General features: G+C 41.0%; 1 protein-coding gene across 1 annotated transcript in view; it reads right to left on the bottom strand.

Moving 5' to 3' along the window:
• Positions 1 to 17,740, bottom strand: part of LOC123481200 (mitogen-activated protein kinase kinase kinase kinase 3-like) — a 76,936-nt gene that overhangs the window by 24,996 nt on the left and 34,200 nt on the right. The window contains exons 14-15 of the mRNA XM_045214960.1: positions 17,312 to 17,374; positions 9,783 to 9,841 (exon numbers count right to left, since the gene is read on the bottom strand). Coding sequence (XP_045070895.1) covers positions 9,783 to 9,841; positions 17,312 to 17,374 — 122 coding nt within the window. The remainder of the gene's footprint in view (positions 1 to 9,782; positions 9,842 to 17,311; positions 17,375 to 17,740) is intronic.

Raw genomic sequence — 17,740 nt, forward strand, 5'->3', positions numbered from 1 at the left:
GAGTAATTGTAGTAACATACAGGAACTCAAGTCCTTTTGTTCACCCGACCTAGAATACCTCACAATCAAAGGCCGACCGTATTATCTCCCAAGAGAAATGTATTAGATTATAGTCACGGCCGTGTATATTCCCCCTCAAGCCGATACCACGATGGCCCTCAAAGAACTTCACTGGACTTTATGCAAACTGGAAACTACATATCCTGAGGCTGCATTTATTGTAGCCGGGGATTTTAACAAAGCAAATTTGAGGACTAGGCTGCCGAAGTTCTATCAACATATCGACTGTTGTACTTGGGCTGCTAAAATCCTCGACCATTGCTATTCAAACTTACGGGATAGTTATAAGGCCCTCCCCCGCCCTCCTTTCGGCAAATCTGACCACAACTCCATTATGCTCCTCCCTTCCTATAAGCAGAAACTCAAACAGGAAGTACCCGTGATAAGGACTATTCAACGCTGGTCTGACCAATCGGAATCCACACTTCAAGATTGTTTTGATCACGCGGACTGGGATATGTTCGGTGGTTCACACTTTCAGTTTTGTGCGAATGCTGCCATCTATCCACGGTGACTGAGTTTATCAGGAAGTGTATAGGAGATGTTGTGCCCACTGTGACTATTAAAACCTACCCTAACCAGAAACCGTGGATAGATGGCAGCATTCGCACAAAACTGAAAGTGTGAACCACCGCATTTAACCATGGCAAGGTGACTGGGAATATGTCAGAATACAAACAGTGTAGCTACTCACTCCGCAACGCAATTAAACTGGCAAAACATCAGAATAAAGACAAAGTGGAGTCGCAATTCAACGGCTCAGACACGAGACGTATGTGGCAGGGTCTACAGACAATCACGGACTACAAAAGGAAAACCAGCCACGTCGCTGACACTGACGTCTCGCTTCCAGACAAGCTAAACACCTTCTTCGCCCGCTTTGAGGATAACACAGTGCCACCGACGCAGCCCACTACCAAGGACTGTGGGCTCTCTTTCTCCGTGGCCGACGTGAGTAAGACATGTAAGCATGTTAACCCCCGCAAGGCTGCCGGCCCAGACGGCATCCATAGCCGCGTCCTAAGTGCATGCGCAGACCAGCTGGCTGGTGTGTTTACGGACATATTCAATCTCTCCCTATCCCAGTCTGCTGTCCCCACATGCTTCAAGATGGCCACCATTGTTCCTGTACCCAAGAAAGCAAAGGTAACTGAACTAAATGACTATCGCCCCGTAGCACTCACTTCTGTCATCATGAAGTGCTTTGAGAGACTTGTCAAGGATCATATCACCTCTACTTACCTGTCACCCTAGACCCACCTCAATTTGCTTACCGCCCCAATAGATCCACAGACGATGCAATCGCCATCACACTGCCCTATCCCATCTGGACAAGAGGAATACCTATGTAAGAATGCTGTTCTTTGACTATAGCTCAGCATTCAACACCATAGTACCTTCCAAGCTTATCATTAAGCTCGAGGCCCTGGGTCTGAACCCCGCCCTGTGCAACTGGGTCCTGGACTTCCTGACGGGCTGCCCCCAGGTGGTGAAGGTAGGAAACAACATCTCCACTCCGCTGATCCCCAACACTGGGTCCCCACAAGGGTGCGTGCTCAGCCCCCTCCTGTACTCCTTGTTCACCCATGACTGCATGGCCAAGCACGCCTCCAACTCAATCATCAAGTTTGCAGACGACACAACAATAGTAGGCTTGATTACCAACAATGACGAAACAGCCTACAGGGAGGAGGTGAGGGCTCTGGGAGTGTGGTGCCAGGAAAATAACCTCTCACTAAACGTCAACAAAACAAAGGAGATGATCGTGGACTTCAGTAAACAGCAAAGGGTGCACCCCCCTATCCACATCGTCGGGACTGCAGTGGAGTAGGTGGAAAGATTCAAGTTCCTTGGCGTACACATCACTGACAAACTGAAAGGGTCCACCCACACAGGCAGTGTGGTGAAGAAGGCGCAACAGAGCCTCTTCAACATCAGGAGTCTGAAGAAATTTGGCTTGGCACCTAAAACCCTCAAACTTTTTCAGATGCACAGCCTGTCGGGCTGTATCACCACCTGGTACGGCGAAGGTGATCCTTCGCCCCCAGTCTGAGGTCCTGACCGCTCTGGAGCAGGTTTTCATCAAGGATCTCTCTGTACTTTGCTCCGTTAATCTTTCCCCTCGATCTTGACTAGTCTCCCAGTCCCTGCCGCTGAAAAACATTCTCACAGCATGATGCTGCCACCACCATGCTTCACCGTAGGGATGGTGCCAGGTTTCCTCCAGATGTGACGATTGGCATTCAGGCCAAAGAGTTCAATCTTGGTTTCATCAGACCAGGAATCTTGTTTCTCATGGTCTGAAAGTCCTTTAGGTGCCTTTTGGCAAACTCCAAGCAGGCCGTCGCTCTGTCAGAGTGACCATCGGGTTCTTGGTCACCTCCCTGACCAAGGCCCTTCTCTCCCGATTGCTCAGTTTGGCCGGGCGGCCAGCTCTTGGTGGTTCCAAACTTCTTTCATTTAAGAATGATGGCAGCCACTGTGTTCTTGGGGACATTCAATGCTGCAGAAATGTTTGGGTACCCTTCCCCAAATCTGTGCCTCGACACAATCCTGTCTCGGAGCTCTATGGACAATTTCTTTGACCTCATGGCTTGGTTTTTGCTCTGACATGCACTCTCAACTGTGGGACCTTATATAGACAGGTGTGTGCCTTTCCAAATTATGTCCAATCAATAGAATTGACCACAGGTGGACTCCAGTCAAGTTGTAGAAACATCTTAACGATGATCAATGGAAACAGGATGCACCTGAGCTAAATTTTCCAGTCTCATAGCAAAGGGTCTACATACTTATGTAAATAAAGAATTTTTATTTTTAATATATTTGCAAAAATTTCTATAAACCTGTTTTTGCTTTCTCATTATGTGGTATTGTGTAGATTGACGAGGACATTTTTTTATTTAATCCATTTCAGAATAAGGCTGTAACGTAACAAAATGTGGAAAAGGTCAAGGGGTCTGAATACGTTCCGAATGCACTGCCGTGAAATAGTATTTGACCCTTTCTAATTTTCTCTACTTTTGCAAATTGTTGATACTGAATGTTATCAGATCTTCAACAAAACCTAATATTAGATAAAGGGAACCTGAGTGAACAAATAACACAACAATTACATACTTATTAAATTTATTCCATAAACAAAGTTATGCAACACCCAATGCCCCTCTGTGAAAAAGTAATTGCCCCCTTACACTCAATAACTGATTGTACCACCTTTAGCTGCAATGACTCCAACCAAACGCTTCCTGTAGTTATTGATCAGTCTCTCATGTCGCTGTGGAGGAATTGTGGCCCACTCTTGCATGCAGAACTGCTGTAATTCAGCGACATTTATGGGTTTTCAAGCATGAACTGGTCATTTCATGTCCTGAAACAACATCTCAATTGGTATTAGGTTTGGACTTTGACTAGGCCATTCCAAAACTTCAAATTTGTTGCTTTTTAGCCATTTCCATATAGACGTGATTGTGTGTTTTGGATATTGTCTTGCTGCATGACCCAGCTGCGCTTCAGCTTCAGCTCACAGACGGATGGCCTGACATTCTCCTGTAGAATTCTCTGATACAGAGCAGAATTTTTGGTTCCTTCTATTAAGGCAAGTCATTCAGGTCCTTAGGCAGCAAAGCATCCCCAAACCATCACACTACCACCACCATGCTTGACCGTTGTTATGAGGTTCTTACTGTGGAATGCAGTGTTTGGTTTTTGCCAGGCATAATGGGACCCATGTCATCCAAAAAGTTATACTTTTGAATCATTGATCTATAGATAATTCTTCCAAGAGCCTTGATGATCATCCAGGTACTTTCAGGTGCTATTTGGCAAACTAGAGTCAAGCCATCTGTCAGCTGAAGCGCAGCTGGGTCCAAAACACACAATCAAGTCTACATGAAAATGGCTAAAAAGCAACACATTTGAAGTTTTGGAATGGCCTAGTCAAAGTCCAGACCTAATCCCAATTGAGATGTTATGGCAGGACTTGAAACTAGCAGTTCATGCTTTAAAACTCACAAATGTTGTGGAGTTAAAGCAGTTCTGCATGCAAGAGTGGGCCAAAGTTCCTCCACAGCGATGTGAGAGACTGATCAACAACTACAGGAAGCATTTGGTTGGAGTCATTGCAGCTAAAGGTGGCACAACCAATTATCGAGTGTAAGGGGCCAATAACTTTTTCACACAGGGGAATTGGGTGTTGCATAACTTTGTTGATTAAATACAGTTGAAGTCGGAAGTTTATATACACTTTATATACACATTTATATACACTTCACAGTCATTAAAACTCGTTTTTCAACCACTCCACAAATTTCTTGTTAACAAACTATAGTTTTGGCAAGTCGTTTAGGACATCTACTTTGTGCATGACACAAGTAATTTTTCCAACAGTTGTTTACAGACTGATTATTTCACTTATAATTGACTGTGTCACAATTCTAGTGGGTCAGAAGTTTACATACACTAAGTTGACTTTGCCTTTAAACAGCTTGGAAAATTCCAGAAAATGATGTCATGGCTTTAGAAGCTTCTGATAGGCTAATTGACATCATTTGAGTCAATTGGAGATGTACCTGTGGATGTATTTCAAGGCCTACCTTCAAACTCAGTGCCTCTTTGCTTGACATCATGGGAAAATCAAAAGAAATCAGCCAAGACCTCAGAAAAAAAATGGTAGACCTCCACAAGTCTGGTTCATCCTTGGGAGCAATTTCCAAACGCCTGGAGAAATGTCCTCTGGTCTGATGTTTGGCCATAATGACCATCATTATGTTTGGAGGAAAAAGGGGGTACTTGCAAGCCGAAGAACACCATCACAACTGTGAAGCATGGGGGTGGCAGCATCATGCTGTGGGGGTGCTTTCCTGCAGGAGGGACTGGTGCACTTCACAAAATAGATGGCATCATGAGGAAGGAAAATTATGTGGATATATTGAAGCAACATCAAGACATCAGTCGCAAATGGTTCTTCCAAATGGACAATGACCCCAAGCATACTTCCAAAGTTGTGTCAGAATGGCTTAAGGACAACAAAGTCTAGGTATTGGAGAGCCATCACAAAGCCCTGACCTCAATCCTATAGAAAATGCATAGGCAGAACTGAAAAGGTGTGTGCGAGCAAGGAGGCCTACAAACCTGACTCAGTTACACCAGCTCTGTCAGGAGGAATGGGCCAAAATTCACCCAACTTATTGTGGGAAGCTTGTGGAAGGCTACCCGAAACATTTGACCCAAGTTAAACAATTTAAAGGCAATGCTACCAAATACTAACTTCTGACCCACTGGGAATGTGATGAAATGAAATAAAAGCTTAAATAAATCACTCTCTACTATTATTCTGACATTTCACATTCTTAAAATAAAGTGGTGATCCTAACTGACCTAAGACAGGGAATTTTTACTAAGATTAAATGTCAGGAATTGTGAAAAACTGAGTTTAAATGTATTTGGCTAAGGTGTATGTAAACTTCCGACTTACATTTTACATTTTTACATTTTAGTCTTTTAGCAGACGCTCTTATTCGTACTGGCCCCCCATGGGAAACGAACCCGGGTCATTCTACAGATTCGGTGCCTTTTGTGATTGAGGAGGATGAAACAATGAACATTAAAATCTTAAGCTTTTTTTTATTTGATGTGACAAAGTAATGTGTGTACTTGATAGAAAATACCTTTTCCCATCTCAATGTAGAGTATTAAGTTATTATTCTGTATTATTTTCTCAAACAAGTCCCAATTTAATTCAACCCCGTCACAGTCATTTTGTTATTCAACTATTCATTTTTCCAATAAGCTTGAGATCAGCTTCTGGCATAATCTCACAGTTTAGATGTCCCTTGTAAATAATGGCATATTGTACTTAAAGAGAAAATCAAGAAAAACTGACCAGCACCATCCTTTCCAGTTTACGATGAAGAAATTTCTAATCTAACTCCACATTTTCGCAAGAAATGTGCAAGAATGCTGCGTAATTCCTGACAAAATTGAAATAGCCTTATTTACCCTGATTTAATACACACAATAAAAACACTATTGATGTTATATTTTGTGTATTTAATGCAACAATTTTAAAAAATAATCTCGTAACAGGGATGAATGCACCGCAACAGGGTTGAAAATCATGTAACAGGGTTGAGTGAAAAGCATCACGTGTCATATGTTTTATCTTTTGAGATCACTAACATGTTGCCATTTTTTAAACATTTTTAAACCTACTGTCAACATAGTTTTTAAAATCTAAAGAATGTAGATGAAAGCTAGACAGAGTAAAACACAATAATGAACTAATAACAGTAACAACCTCTTCTGCATCTTCTGTTTGTTCTTTGTTTTAGTTTGCTTTTTGCCAGTGGTCATTCTACTGATATCATCACGTGTGAAGAAATCCCTCACCCTCTTCTTGATGTCCACAAAGTTTGAGATTTTCTTTCTTTGAAATGTAGATACACTGCCTGTGAGCTTCCAGCGTTTCTTTGAAAAACCCAAAGCAGACTCTGAAAATGATTGCAGTCTATACTTCTTAATAATGTTACCTGCCACTACTCTGGATATAATTTGCTTCTCTCGTTCAGTTTTTGCATTTTTATAATGCTCCTTTATTTGAGCAACGAGTGCTGTGTGATGCAGCGCAGATCTTCTGACATCACTTGGTACAGCTGTGGATTTTGACGAAGTCTTCTTTTCTAAACGCTGGAGCCTTTTTTTGTACTTTTCTTTGGCCCTCCTTTCTTCATCAAGACATTTCTGTAAATCAGCTACCTGCTTTCTCAATTTGTCTTTTGTCTTTCTTGATTTCTTCTTCCCCTTCACAGATTGTCTAAAACAAACAAATAGACAATTCAATTCAATTTTATTTATTGTATCAAATCATAACAAGGTAAGTTCATAAGCAGTATAAATAAATGTTAAGGATACTATTACAATGTGAATATGTCTAAGCAGTTTTGAAGAAATAGTGTACAAAGTTACCAGAAATCATATTTGTATGCACTCCTTTGCACTCCTATTCTCTCTCTCTCTCTCTCTCTCTCTCTCTCTCTCTCTCTCTCTCTCCTTCTCTCTCTCTCTCTCTCTCTCTCTCTCTCTCTCTCTCTCTCTCTCTCTCTCTCTCTCTCTCTCTCTCTCTCTCTCTCTCTCTCTCTCTCTCTCTCTCTCTCTCTCTCTCTCTCTCTCTCTCTCTCTCTCTCTCTCTCTCTCTCTCTCTCTCTCTCTCTCTCTCTCTCTCTCTCTCCTCTCTCTCTCTCTCTCTCTCTCTCTCTCTCTCTCTCTCTCTCTCTCTCTCTCTCTCTCTCTCTCTCTCTCTCTCTCTCTCTCTCTCTCTCTCTCTCTCTCTCTCTCTCTCTCACACACACACACAATCTTTTTGCTAACCTTGTGGGCTCATGTGACATCACCACGTCTCTATCAGGACTTTGTGGAGGGGTGGCAATAGTATTAACAGCCATTTCCCTTTGCTTTTGCCGCTCCTTCGCTTTTCTCCATCCCTTTCTCCTCATCTTTTGACCTCTCTTATCTAGATCTCCTATTCCTTTCTTCTTTCCTGCTAAAACATCTTTTGTCCATCTCATGCGTTCACTCCTGAGGTACTTTTCCCTTCGTTCTGGATCAGCATTTCTTCTTGCCCTGTACTCTCTTTGCCTTTCTGCTGCTGTTTTTGCCATTGTTGAATCTGAAATTGTAGGTCAAGGTCAAGTCAATGACCAGTTTACTCTCCAAAACTAATTACTGTATCCTTTTAATCACTATGTAGTAAAATGAACGTGAACTTGCAGATAATACTCCTAAATATGTCAGTACAAACCAGTCGGCTAGTGAACATGAACCCCTCACGCACCAGTTGCCAAGGCAGTATACTGTATGTCTTTTTAGACTAGTCTTCATTTACATTCTCTAGTCTTTTTATGCATTACCAAATTATGCTTTAAAGCAACAAAACTTTATTTTCTGTTGATTGTGTGTCCATGACCACCACCACCTCGTGTCTTAAAGATCTTACATTTCCAGGAGAATTACCTGACCACCGGCGCGCGGATGTCCCTCACCTTCCTCTCTATGTGTGTTTCCTTTCTGCTGCTGTTTTTTCCATTGTTGAATCTGAAATTGTAGGTCAAGGTCAAGTCAATGACCTGCTTACTCTTCAAGACTAAATATTGTATCCTTTTAATCACTATGTAGTAAAATGAACATGAACTTGCAGATAATACTCCTAAATATGTCAATGTATATAGGAGAGAGAACAAATTAATTGTCACTTTTTTAAAGTTATTATTTTCAAAAATTCCTCGTACTTTTAGTTGATACTGTAAAACCGTAAACAACAAACATTCAACAAGAAAATATGATTGGTATTAAGCAATATACATTAAATATTGCTAAGATTTAACAGCTATTCAACCCTGTAACAGCCATTCAACCCCGTAACATTGAAAAATGTGATGGGGTTGAATGTGACAGGGTTGAAGATTTTGTGCTAATCTGTTGCTAATTCGGGATGCTAGCAGCTAGCAGTGTGCCACATGGCCTTATTCAACAAAATACATTGTTATACTTCATAGCTATAAAAACAATTATTGGTAAAATCTTAACTATGAATTCCCCCCCCCCAACAGAGTTGAATACCTGAGATTGACAAAGCCCATATGTGCTTAAAAAACATGAAATATTTATAAAAAGTGAGAGAGCAGCTTACCACTTGTCACACCAGGCTTCTCTGAAGACTTGTATGATGTCACTTCCTCATAAATGATGTCCACAGGATCAAACCATTATTTAATTGTGAGTGGGGGTATTGTTGCGTTACGGGGTTGAAAGAAATACAAGGACAGGGGTAAAAGCCTGAATTTCTCAGAAAATAAAATGTCTTATGCTGAGAAAATGGATTATGCATAATAAGGGGGCATATACAATTAATTTAACAAAAAAAAAGCATTATTATTTAACACTGTGTACTCAAAATGAGTCACGCCATTTGCATGATGGTCAATAGAGACAGGCGAAATTCTTAATACTCCTAAGAAAAGCAAACATATAAGTATTGAAATTCATCTCTGTTTAAAATCATATTCTCTACTCCATATTAAAAACATGTAAAACTTTGAAATGTTGTAATTTAAGTGTAGTTTGATAAATGTTCTGACAAGTTATAACACTAGTACATCTTGGGACACTGACAATACTGAAATGTCACCGAATCTGTAGAATGACCCACCCACAACCCTGGCGTTGCAAGCGCCATGCTCTACCAACTGAGCTACAGGGGACATCAACTGTAAATAAAATAAGCATCTTTTTTTTTTTTTTTTTTTACTCAGGTTCCCTTGATTTAACATTAGGTTTTGGTTGAAGATCTGATAACATTAAGTATCAAAAATATGCAAAAATAGAGAAAATCAGAAAGGGGGCAAATACTTTTTCACAGCACTGTATCTACCTCTATCACTCCAGTATCCATACACATTGTAAATATGGTATTGGAACTAACCCTGTATATAGCTTACTTACTTTCTCGTGTTTTTCTTATTTTTATTTATCGTGTTTTGTTCTACCTTAAGTTATTTTTAGTACTACATTGATATTGATTCCTGCAAATCAAATCAAAAATCTGTATTGGTCGCATACACATGTTCAGCAGATGTTATTGCGGGTGTAGCGAAATGCTTGCATTGTTGGGTTTTGAGCTTGCATTGGCATTTCACTGTACTTGTGCGCGGGACAGTTTCACTTACTTATGCCCTCCCAAGAAGGAGCTTTTGGGAGATCCCTCTTCATAATCCATCTGCAAGTCCTAGGAGAAATTAAGACGGTTACAAGACAGAAGCCTTATTTCAATTCACTTTGCATGTTCCTGTCAGAAAGTCATTATAACTGCATGATGATGAGTATTAGAAATGAGAAATAAATGAATAAGGTTGGACCGAAATGAAATGTTAAAGTTCCATCTCCTTTGAGTGATAGGTGATATTGAGGTTTTGTTGTGCAGAGGTGCTATGTATACTGTTATTCAAGTCGAAATGCAATGTAATTGCTTTTTGATTTATTCAGTTGGTGAACTTCTATTCATTGGCATTCCCTATGGCAGTCATTCATTCATGCATGCAAATACATCATACCTCTTAATAATAACATTCATTGAATTGGTTAAGCACATAATGGATACTGATTGGTGGATGAGCTGTTTGTTTTAATTTCAACGAAATACATGTTGGTTGACACTTCATTTAATGGCAGCTACTTTATATGAACCAAACAACTAGCTGTTTATGCTGGACACAATACTTGTCCTTACTGGTTATGACAATGGTCAATATAAAATAATTTTAAATATTTACTGTATACATTTGAAAAGATAAAATGCACCCAATAAGATACATAATGGGTTCGACCACAGCCTTAAACTCAGGAAATCAAGTATGGCAAAACTTAAAACATAGTATTAGTTGATACATCTAAGTATTTTAAGTGGGGTAACTCATCTTTTAAGGTTTAATTTCTAGGAGCTCTAATTGAGGTATCACCAACATGTCAAAAGGAGACAATCGCTATAAGGTGAGACGTTATGAGGATTTAGTACAATGATGACAAATGACCAAGGTCGACAATGACACAGCAACTCAGAAATAATGCAGATATCTAATACAGGACATAGTTTACAGTCAGAACAAAACAGGCTCTGCAGTTTTAATTCAGCTTTAAACTACAGTTTTCTTTGAAAGATTAAACTTTGCTTAATAAATCATAAAAGCTGGGACATTCTGTCAGTTTAGTCTCAAGAGGCTATAGAGTAGGAGGGGTAAACTGCATGGCAAAGGCCTTTTGAACCATTTTCTCTGAGCTTTAACTCTATCTTTACAGTAAAGACTGGATAAATTGTGTGGATGACACATCTGTGTTAATCAGATCTACCACCCTGAGCCACCTTCTGCCTTTGGAGCGGAACTCTCAGTCATGCAAAACCGCATAGATTTATTCACCCCTAGATTACCAGACAAAATTTCGTTATTCACCGCTATGCATCCTGCTGAGAGAGGGATTTTCAGAGAGGGAGGGGGAGAGAGGGAGGCAGGGTGGGAGAGAGAGAGAGATGGAGGGAAGGAAGCTCTAGAGAGAAAGAGAGCGGGAGGGAACGAGAGTTGACAGAAGATCCCAGGCTTTCCGGCTCAGTGACTCTGTCACCTCTCTGCCCTCCTCTATCCCTCGCCTCTCATCTCTCCGTCCTCCCCCTTGTCTGAGTCTGCCATCATTGCGAGGGCGATGCGCTTTGATAACTGTTCCGTTCCTTCCCCTATAATAACGCTCTTAGTCACACAGAGATTCCAGGGCTGTGTCTCAAATGACACCCTATCCCCTATATTGTGCAGTAAAGTAGTGCACTATTGGGAATAGGGTGCCATTTGAGACACACACAAGGTGTCAGCCTTGAACCCAATGTACACAGAATCTCAGAGGGTGCATTTAAGAAACTGTTTAGCTACCATCTTTAGTACCTACGTGATGACACAGTGAATAATTGCAATATATACAGTGGGGGAAAAAAGTATTTAGTCAGCCACCAATTGTGAAAGTTCTCCCACTTAAAAAGATGAGAGGCCTGTAATTTCCATCATAGGTACACGTCAACTATGACAGACAAAATGAGAAAAAAAATCCAGAAAATCACATTGTAGGATTTTTAATGAATTTATTTGCAAATTATGGTGGAAAATAAGTATTTGGTCAATAACAAAAGTTTCTCAATACTTTGTTATATACCCTTTGTTGGCAATGACACAGGTCAAACGTTTTCTGTAAGTCTTCACAAGGTTTTCACACACTGTTGCTGGTATTTTGGCCCATTCCTCCATGCAGATCTCCTCTAGAGCAGTGATGTTTTGGGGCTGTCGTGGGCAACACGGACTTTCAACTTCCTCCAAAGATTTTCTATGGGGTTGAGATCTGGAGACTGGCTAGGCCACTCCAGGACCTTGAAATGCTTCTTACGAAGCCACTCCTTCGTTGCCCGGGCGGTGTGTTTGGGATCATTGTCATGCTGAAAGACCCAGCCACGTTTCATCTTCAATGCCCTTGCTGATGGAAGGAGGTTTTCACTCAAAAGCTTAAGCAGGTGGACACGTCTGGCACTGCAGGATTTGAGTCCCTGGCGGCGTAGTGTGTTACTGATGGTAGGCTTTGTTACTTTGGTCCCAGCTCTCTGCAGGTCATTCACTAGGTCCCCCCGTGTGGTTCTGGGATTTTTGCTCACCGTTCTTGTGATCATTTTGACCCCACGGGGTGAGATCTTGCGTGGAGCCCCAGATCGAGGGAGATTATCAGTGGTCTTGTATGTCTTCCATTTCCTAATAATTGCTCCCACAGTTGATTTCTTCAAACCAAGCTGCTTACCTATTGCAGATTCAGTCTTCCCAGCCTGGTGCAGGTCTACAATTTTGTTTCTGGTGTCCTTTGACAGCTCTTTGGTCTTGGCCATAGTGGAGTTTGGAGTGTGGCTGTTTGAGGTTGTGGACAGGTGTCTTTTATACTGATAACAAGTTCAAACAGGTGCCATTAATACAGGTAACGAGTGGAGGACAGAGGAGCCACTTAAAGAAGAAGTTACAGGTCTGTGAGAGCCAGAAATCTTGCTTGTTTGTAGGTGACCAAATACTTATTTTCCACCATAATTTGCAAATAAATTCATAAAAAATCCTACAATGTGATTTTCTGGAAAAACATTTCTCAATTTGTCTGTCATAGTTGACGTGTACCTATGATGAAAATTACAGGCCTCTCTCATCTTTTTAAGTGGGAGAACTTGCACAACTGGTGGCTGACTAAATACTTTTTTTCCCCACTGTATGTACAACTACAACATATAGTACCAGTCAAAGGTTTGGACACACCAACTCATTCAAGGTTTTTTCTTTATTTGTACTATTTTCTACATTGTAGAATAATAGTGAAGACATCAAAACTATGAAATAACACATATCGAATCATGTAGTAACCAAAAAATTGTTAAACAAATCAAAATATATTTTATATTTGAGATTCTTCAAATAGCCACCCTTTGCCTTGATGACAGCTTTGCACACTCTTGGCATTCTCTCAACAAGCTTCATGAGGTAGTCACCTGGAATGCATTTCAATTAACAGGTGTGCCTTGTTAATTTGTGGATGCGTTTGAGCCAATCAGTTGTGTTGTGACAAGGTAGGGGTGGTATACAGAAGATAGCCCTATTTGGTAAATGACCAAGTCCATATTATGGCAAGAACAGTCCATCATTACTTTAAGACATGGCCTTCATGGTGGAATTGTTGCAAAGAAACCACTACTAAAGGACACCAATAATAATAAGAGAATGGCTTGGGCCAAGAAACACGAGCAATGGACATTAGTCAGGTGGAAATCTGTCTTTTGGTGTGATGAGTCCAAATGTGAGATTTTTGGTTCCAACCACCGTTTCTTTGTGAGACGCAGAGTAGGTGAACAGATGATCTCCGCATGTGTGGTTCCCACCATAAAGCATGGAGGAGGAGGTGTGATGGTATGGGGGTGCTTTGCTGGTGACACTGTCAGTGATTTATTTAGAATTCAAGGCACACTTAACCAGCATGACTACCACAGCATTCTGCAGCGATACGCCATCCAATCTGGTTTGCGCTAAGTGGGACTATCATTTGTTTTTCAACAGGACAATGACCCAACACACCTCCAGGCTGTGTAAGGGCTATTTTACCAAGAAGGAGAGTGATGGAGTGCTGCATCAGATGACCTGGCCTCCACAATCACCCGACCTCAACCCAATTGAGATGGATTGGGATGAGTCGGACCGCAGAGTGAAGGAAAAGCAGCCAACAAGTGCTCAGCATATGTGTGAACACCTTCAAGACTGTTGGAAAAGCATTCAGGGTGAAGCTGGTTGAGAGAATGCCAAGAGTGTGCAAAGCTGTCATCAAGGCAAAGGGTGGCTATTTGAAGAATCTAACATCTATTTTGATGTGTTTAACACGTTTTTGGTTACTACATCATTCCATGTGTTATTTCATAGTTTTGATGTCTTCACTATTAATCTACAATGTAGAAAATTGTAAAAAATAAAGAAAAACCCTTGAATGAGTAAGTATGTCCAAACTAGGTTGGAGTCATTAACACTCATTTTTCAACCACTCCACACATTTCTTGTTAACAAACTACAGTTTTGGCAAGTTGGTTAGGACATCTACTTCGTGCATGACACAAGTAATTTTTCCAAAAATTGTTTACAGACAGATTATTTCACTTATAATTCACTGTATCACAATTCCAGTGGGTCAGAAGTTTACATACACTAAGTTGACTGTGCCTTTAAACAGCTTGGAAAATTCCAGAAGATGATGTCATGGCTTTAGAAGCTTCTGATAAGCTAATTGACATCATTTGAGTCAATTGGAGATGTACCTGTGGATGTATGTCAAGGCCTACCTTCAAACACAGTGCCTCTTTGCTTGACATCATGGGAAAATCTAAAGAAATCAGCCAAGACCTCAGGAAAAAAAATTGTAGACCTCCACAAGTCTGGTTCATCCTTGGGAGCAATTTCCAAACGCCTGAAGGTACCACGTTCATCTGTACAAACAATAGTACGCAAGTATAAACACCATGGGACGCAGCCGTCATACCGCTCAGGAAGGAGACGCGTTCTGTCTCCTAGAGATGAACGTACTTTGGTGCGAAAGTGCAAATAAATCCCAGAACAACAGCACAGGACCTTGTGAAGATGCTGGAGGAAACAGGTACAAAAGTATCTATATACACAGTAAAACGAGTCCTATATCGACCTGAAAGGCCGCTCAGCAAGGAAGAAGCCACTGCTCCAAAACCGCCATAAAAAAGACAGACTACGGTTTGCAACTGCACATGGGGACAAAGATCGTACTTTTTGGAGAAATGTGACTGGTGCACTTCACAAAATAAATGGCCTCATCAGGAAGGAAAATTATGTGGATATATTGAAGCAACATCTCAAGACATCAGTCAGGAAGTTAAAGCTTGGTCACAAATGGGTCTTCCAAATGGACAATGAACCCAAGCATACTACCAAAGTTGTGGCAAAATGGCTTAAGGACAACAAAGTCTAGGTATTGGAGTGGCCATCACAAGGCACCGACCTCAATCCTATAGAGAATTTGTGGGCAGAACTGAAAAAGCGTGTGTGAGCAAGGAGGCCTACAAACCTGACTCAGTTACACCAGCTCTGTCAGGATGAATTGGCCAAAATACACCCAACTTATTGTGGGAAGCTTCTGGAAGGCTACCCGAAACATTTGACCCAAGTTAAACAATTTAAAGGCAATGCTACCAAATACTAATTGAGTGTATGAAAACTTCTGACCCACTGGGAATGTGATGAAATAAATAAAAGCTGAAATAAATCATTCTCTCTACTATTATTCTGACATTTCACATTCTTAAAATAAAGTGGTGATCCTAACTGACCTAAGACAGGGAATTTTTACTAGGATTAAATGTCAGGAATTGTGAAAAACAGAGTTTAAATGTATTTGGCTAAGGTGTATGTAAACTTCCGACTTCAACTGTATATGCGTAAGATGTGTGCATAATTGTATCTTTAGATTAGATAAAAGCATCAGCTAAATTCAACATTACAATATTATCATTCCAAAACACCATCTCAGGGCACATTGCCTAATGGGAAACACTTGACAATAAACCCTTTATAAAAGGGTACCTTTTGTAAAATGTTACCACATCACAACACATTCATGCAGAGGTTGTGGGGAGGATGTGAGGAGGTTGTGAAGCTAAGCGGAGGCCTGTTTTACCGCGGTGCAGCTGTTGTGTGGTTGCTGTATGTACAGTTTGTTACGCAAAGCATCTACGGCGGGCGCTGAGGCAGCACTCCCCTGTCCAACTCGGAGAGACTTGCAGCTCACTACGGTTTGAACGTCCCGATGGGACAAACAATGACACTTTTCTCTATCAACCTCTTTCTCTCAACGCTCCCTCTATCCCTTGTTCTCTCAACGTCTTGCTCACTTTCTCAACGTCTCTCCTTCTCAATCTCTCTCTCTTTCTCTCTCAACCTCTCTTTCTCTCTCAACCTCTCTTTCTCTCTCAACCTCTCTTTCTCTCTCAACCTCTCTTTCTCTCTCAACCTCTCTTTCTCTCTCAACCTCTCTTTCTCTCTCAACCTCTCTTTCTCTCTCAACCTCTCTTTCTCTCTCAACCTCTCTTTCTCTCTCAACCTCTCTTTCTCTCTCAACCTCTCTTTCTCTCTCAACCTCTCTTTCTCTCTCAACCTCTCTTTCTCTCTCAACCTCTCTTTCTCTCTCAACCTCTCTTTCTCTCTCAACCTCTCTTTCTCTCTTTCTCTCTCAACCTCTCTTTCTCTCTCAACCTCTCTTTCTCTCTCAACCTCTCTTTCTCTCTCAACCTCTCTTTCTCTCTCAACCTCTCTTTCTCTCTCAACCTCTCTTTCTCTCTCAACCTCTGCCTCTCCCCCCTCTCTCAAGCTCTCTTAAAATCAACATCCCTCTCTTCCTCAACCTCTCTCTCTCTGAACCCCTCTCTCTCTCTCTAAACCTCTCCCTTTCTCCACATCTCCATCCCTTTATCTCCATCTCAACCCCTCTTTCTCTCTCCAGCTCCATGTCCTCCCCCTTGTCTGAGTCTGCCATCATTGAGAGGGCTTCACTTTGATAACCGTCCCCCTCTCTTTCAACCTCTCTCTCCCTCTTTATCTCTTGGAAAAAAAGGAGACGTGCCGCATTGTGACAAGGCCTAAAAAGAAATCCCTTTTGTGCCCCTGTAAAAAAGAAGTGTACGCCAAAAAAATACTTACTACGAAATAGACCAGGGGACGACTAACATGCAATATTTCTTCATTGAACCCTTTTGGTGATTTTTCATGCTGATATTACTGCGTTATTTCATCATCCACGTCAAAATCAGGTAGGAATACAAATTGATCATACTGTAAGGTATTCAGGGCATCAATAAATGTGCAGTGATACATGATGCTGTAATAACCAAAAGGAACTATGGGCTGCAAACTATATGTTACAAAAGGGAGTATATGTTGCAAGGGCACGGGTTATGTCTTTACATGCAACGACAAGTGAAAGTGTTATGGAATGCCAACGAAAGCAGCAAGACAGAAGACAGAGGGCTTCACAGAGTGAAAAGCATCCAAACGTAAACTGACAACATATGAACTGCGATGAGGACAAGACAACACAAAACGGAGGTAAAATATGTGCAAAAATAAGAAAAAAGTACCATGTTAGATCTTGCAGTGTAGTATTGTTCTTCCACACAGTCCAAAAAATCATCAGAGTCGGGCTGTTTAGTAGACAGACCAAGAAAATATAGATTATTCACAGTCCTTGGGTATAAAAAAAAAAGAAGAAATCACACACACAGTATAAAAAAAAGTTTAAGTGTTTAAGTTGTCCTCCGAAGAGGTGGGATGAAGGTTGGGTCAAAAAATGTATAAACAAATAAAAAACACACATAAGGGGTGAGAGACTCAAAAGACTGGCCAAGGTGCCAAAAGAATACCATGCAAGCAGGGCTTCTAAAATAAGTGGCCGACCTTCCCCTCCATCCAAAGCTCATCAAAGACAGAAGTAGAGAGAGAGAAAGAGCGTGGTATTACAAGCCTATGATTTTGTTGTTGTTGATGAAAAACATTAAAAAGACAAAAAA

This window comes from Coregonus clupeaformis, unplaced genomic scaffold, assembly GCF_020615455.1.
Source record: "Coregonus clupeaformis isolate EN_2021a unplaced genomic scaffold, ASM2061545v1 scaf0345, whole genome shotgun sequence".
NCBI classification, from domain to species: domain Eukaryota; kingdom Metazoa; phylum Chordata; class Actinopteri; order Salmoniformes; family Salmonidae; genus Coregonus; species Coregonus clupeaformis.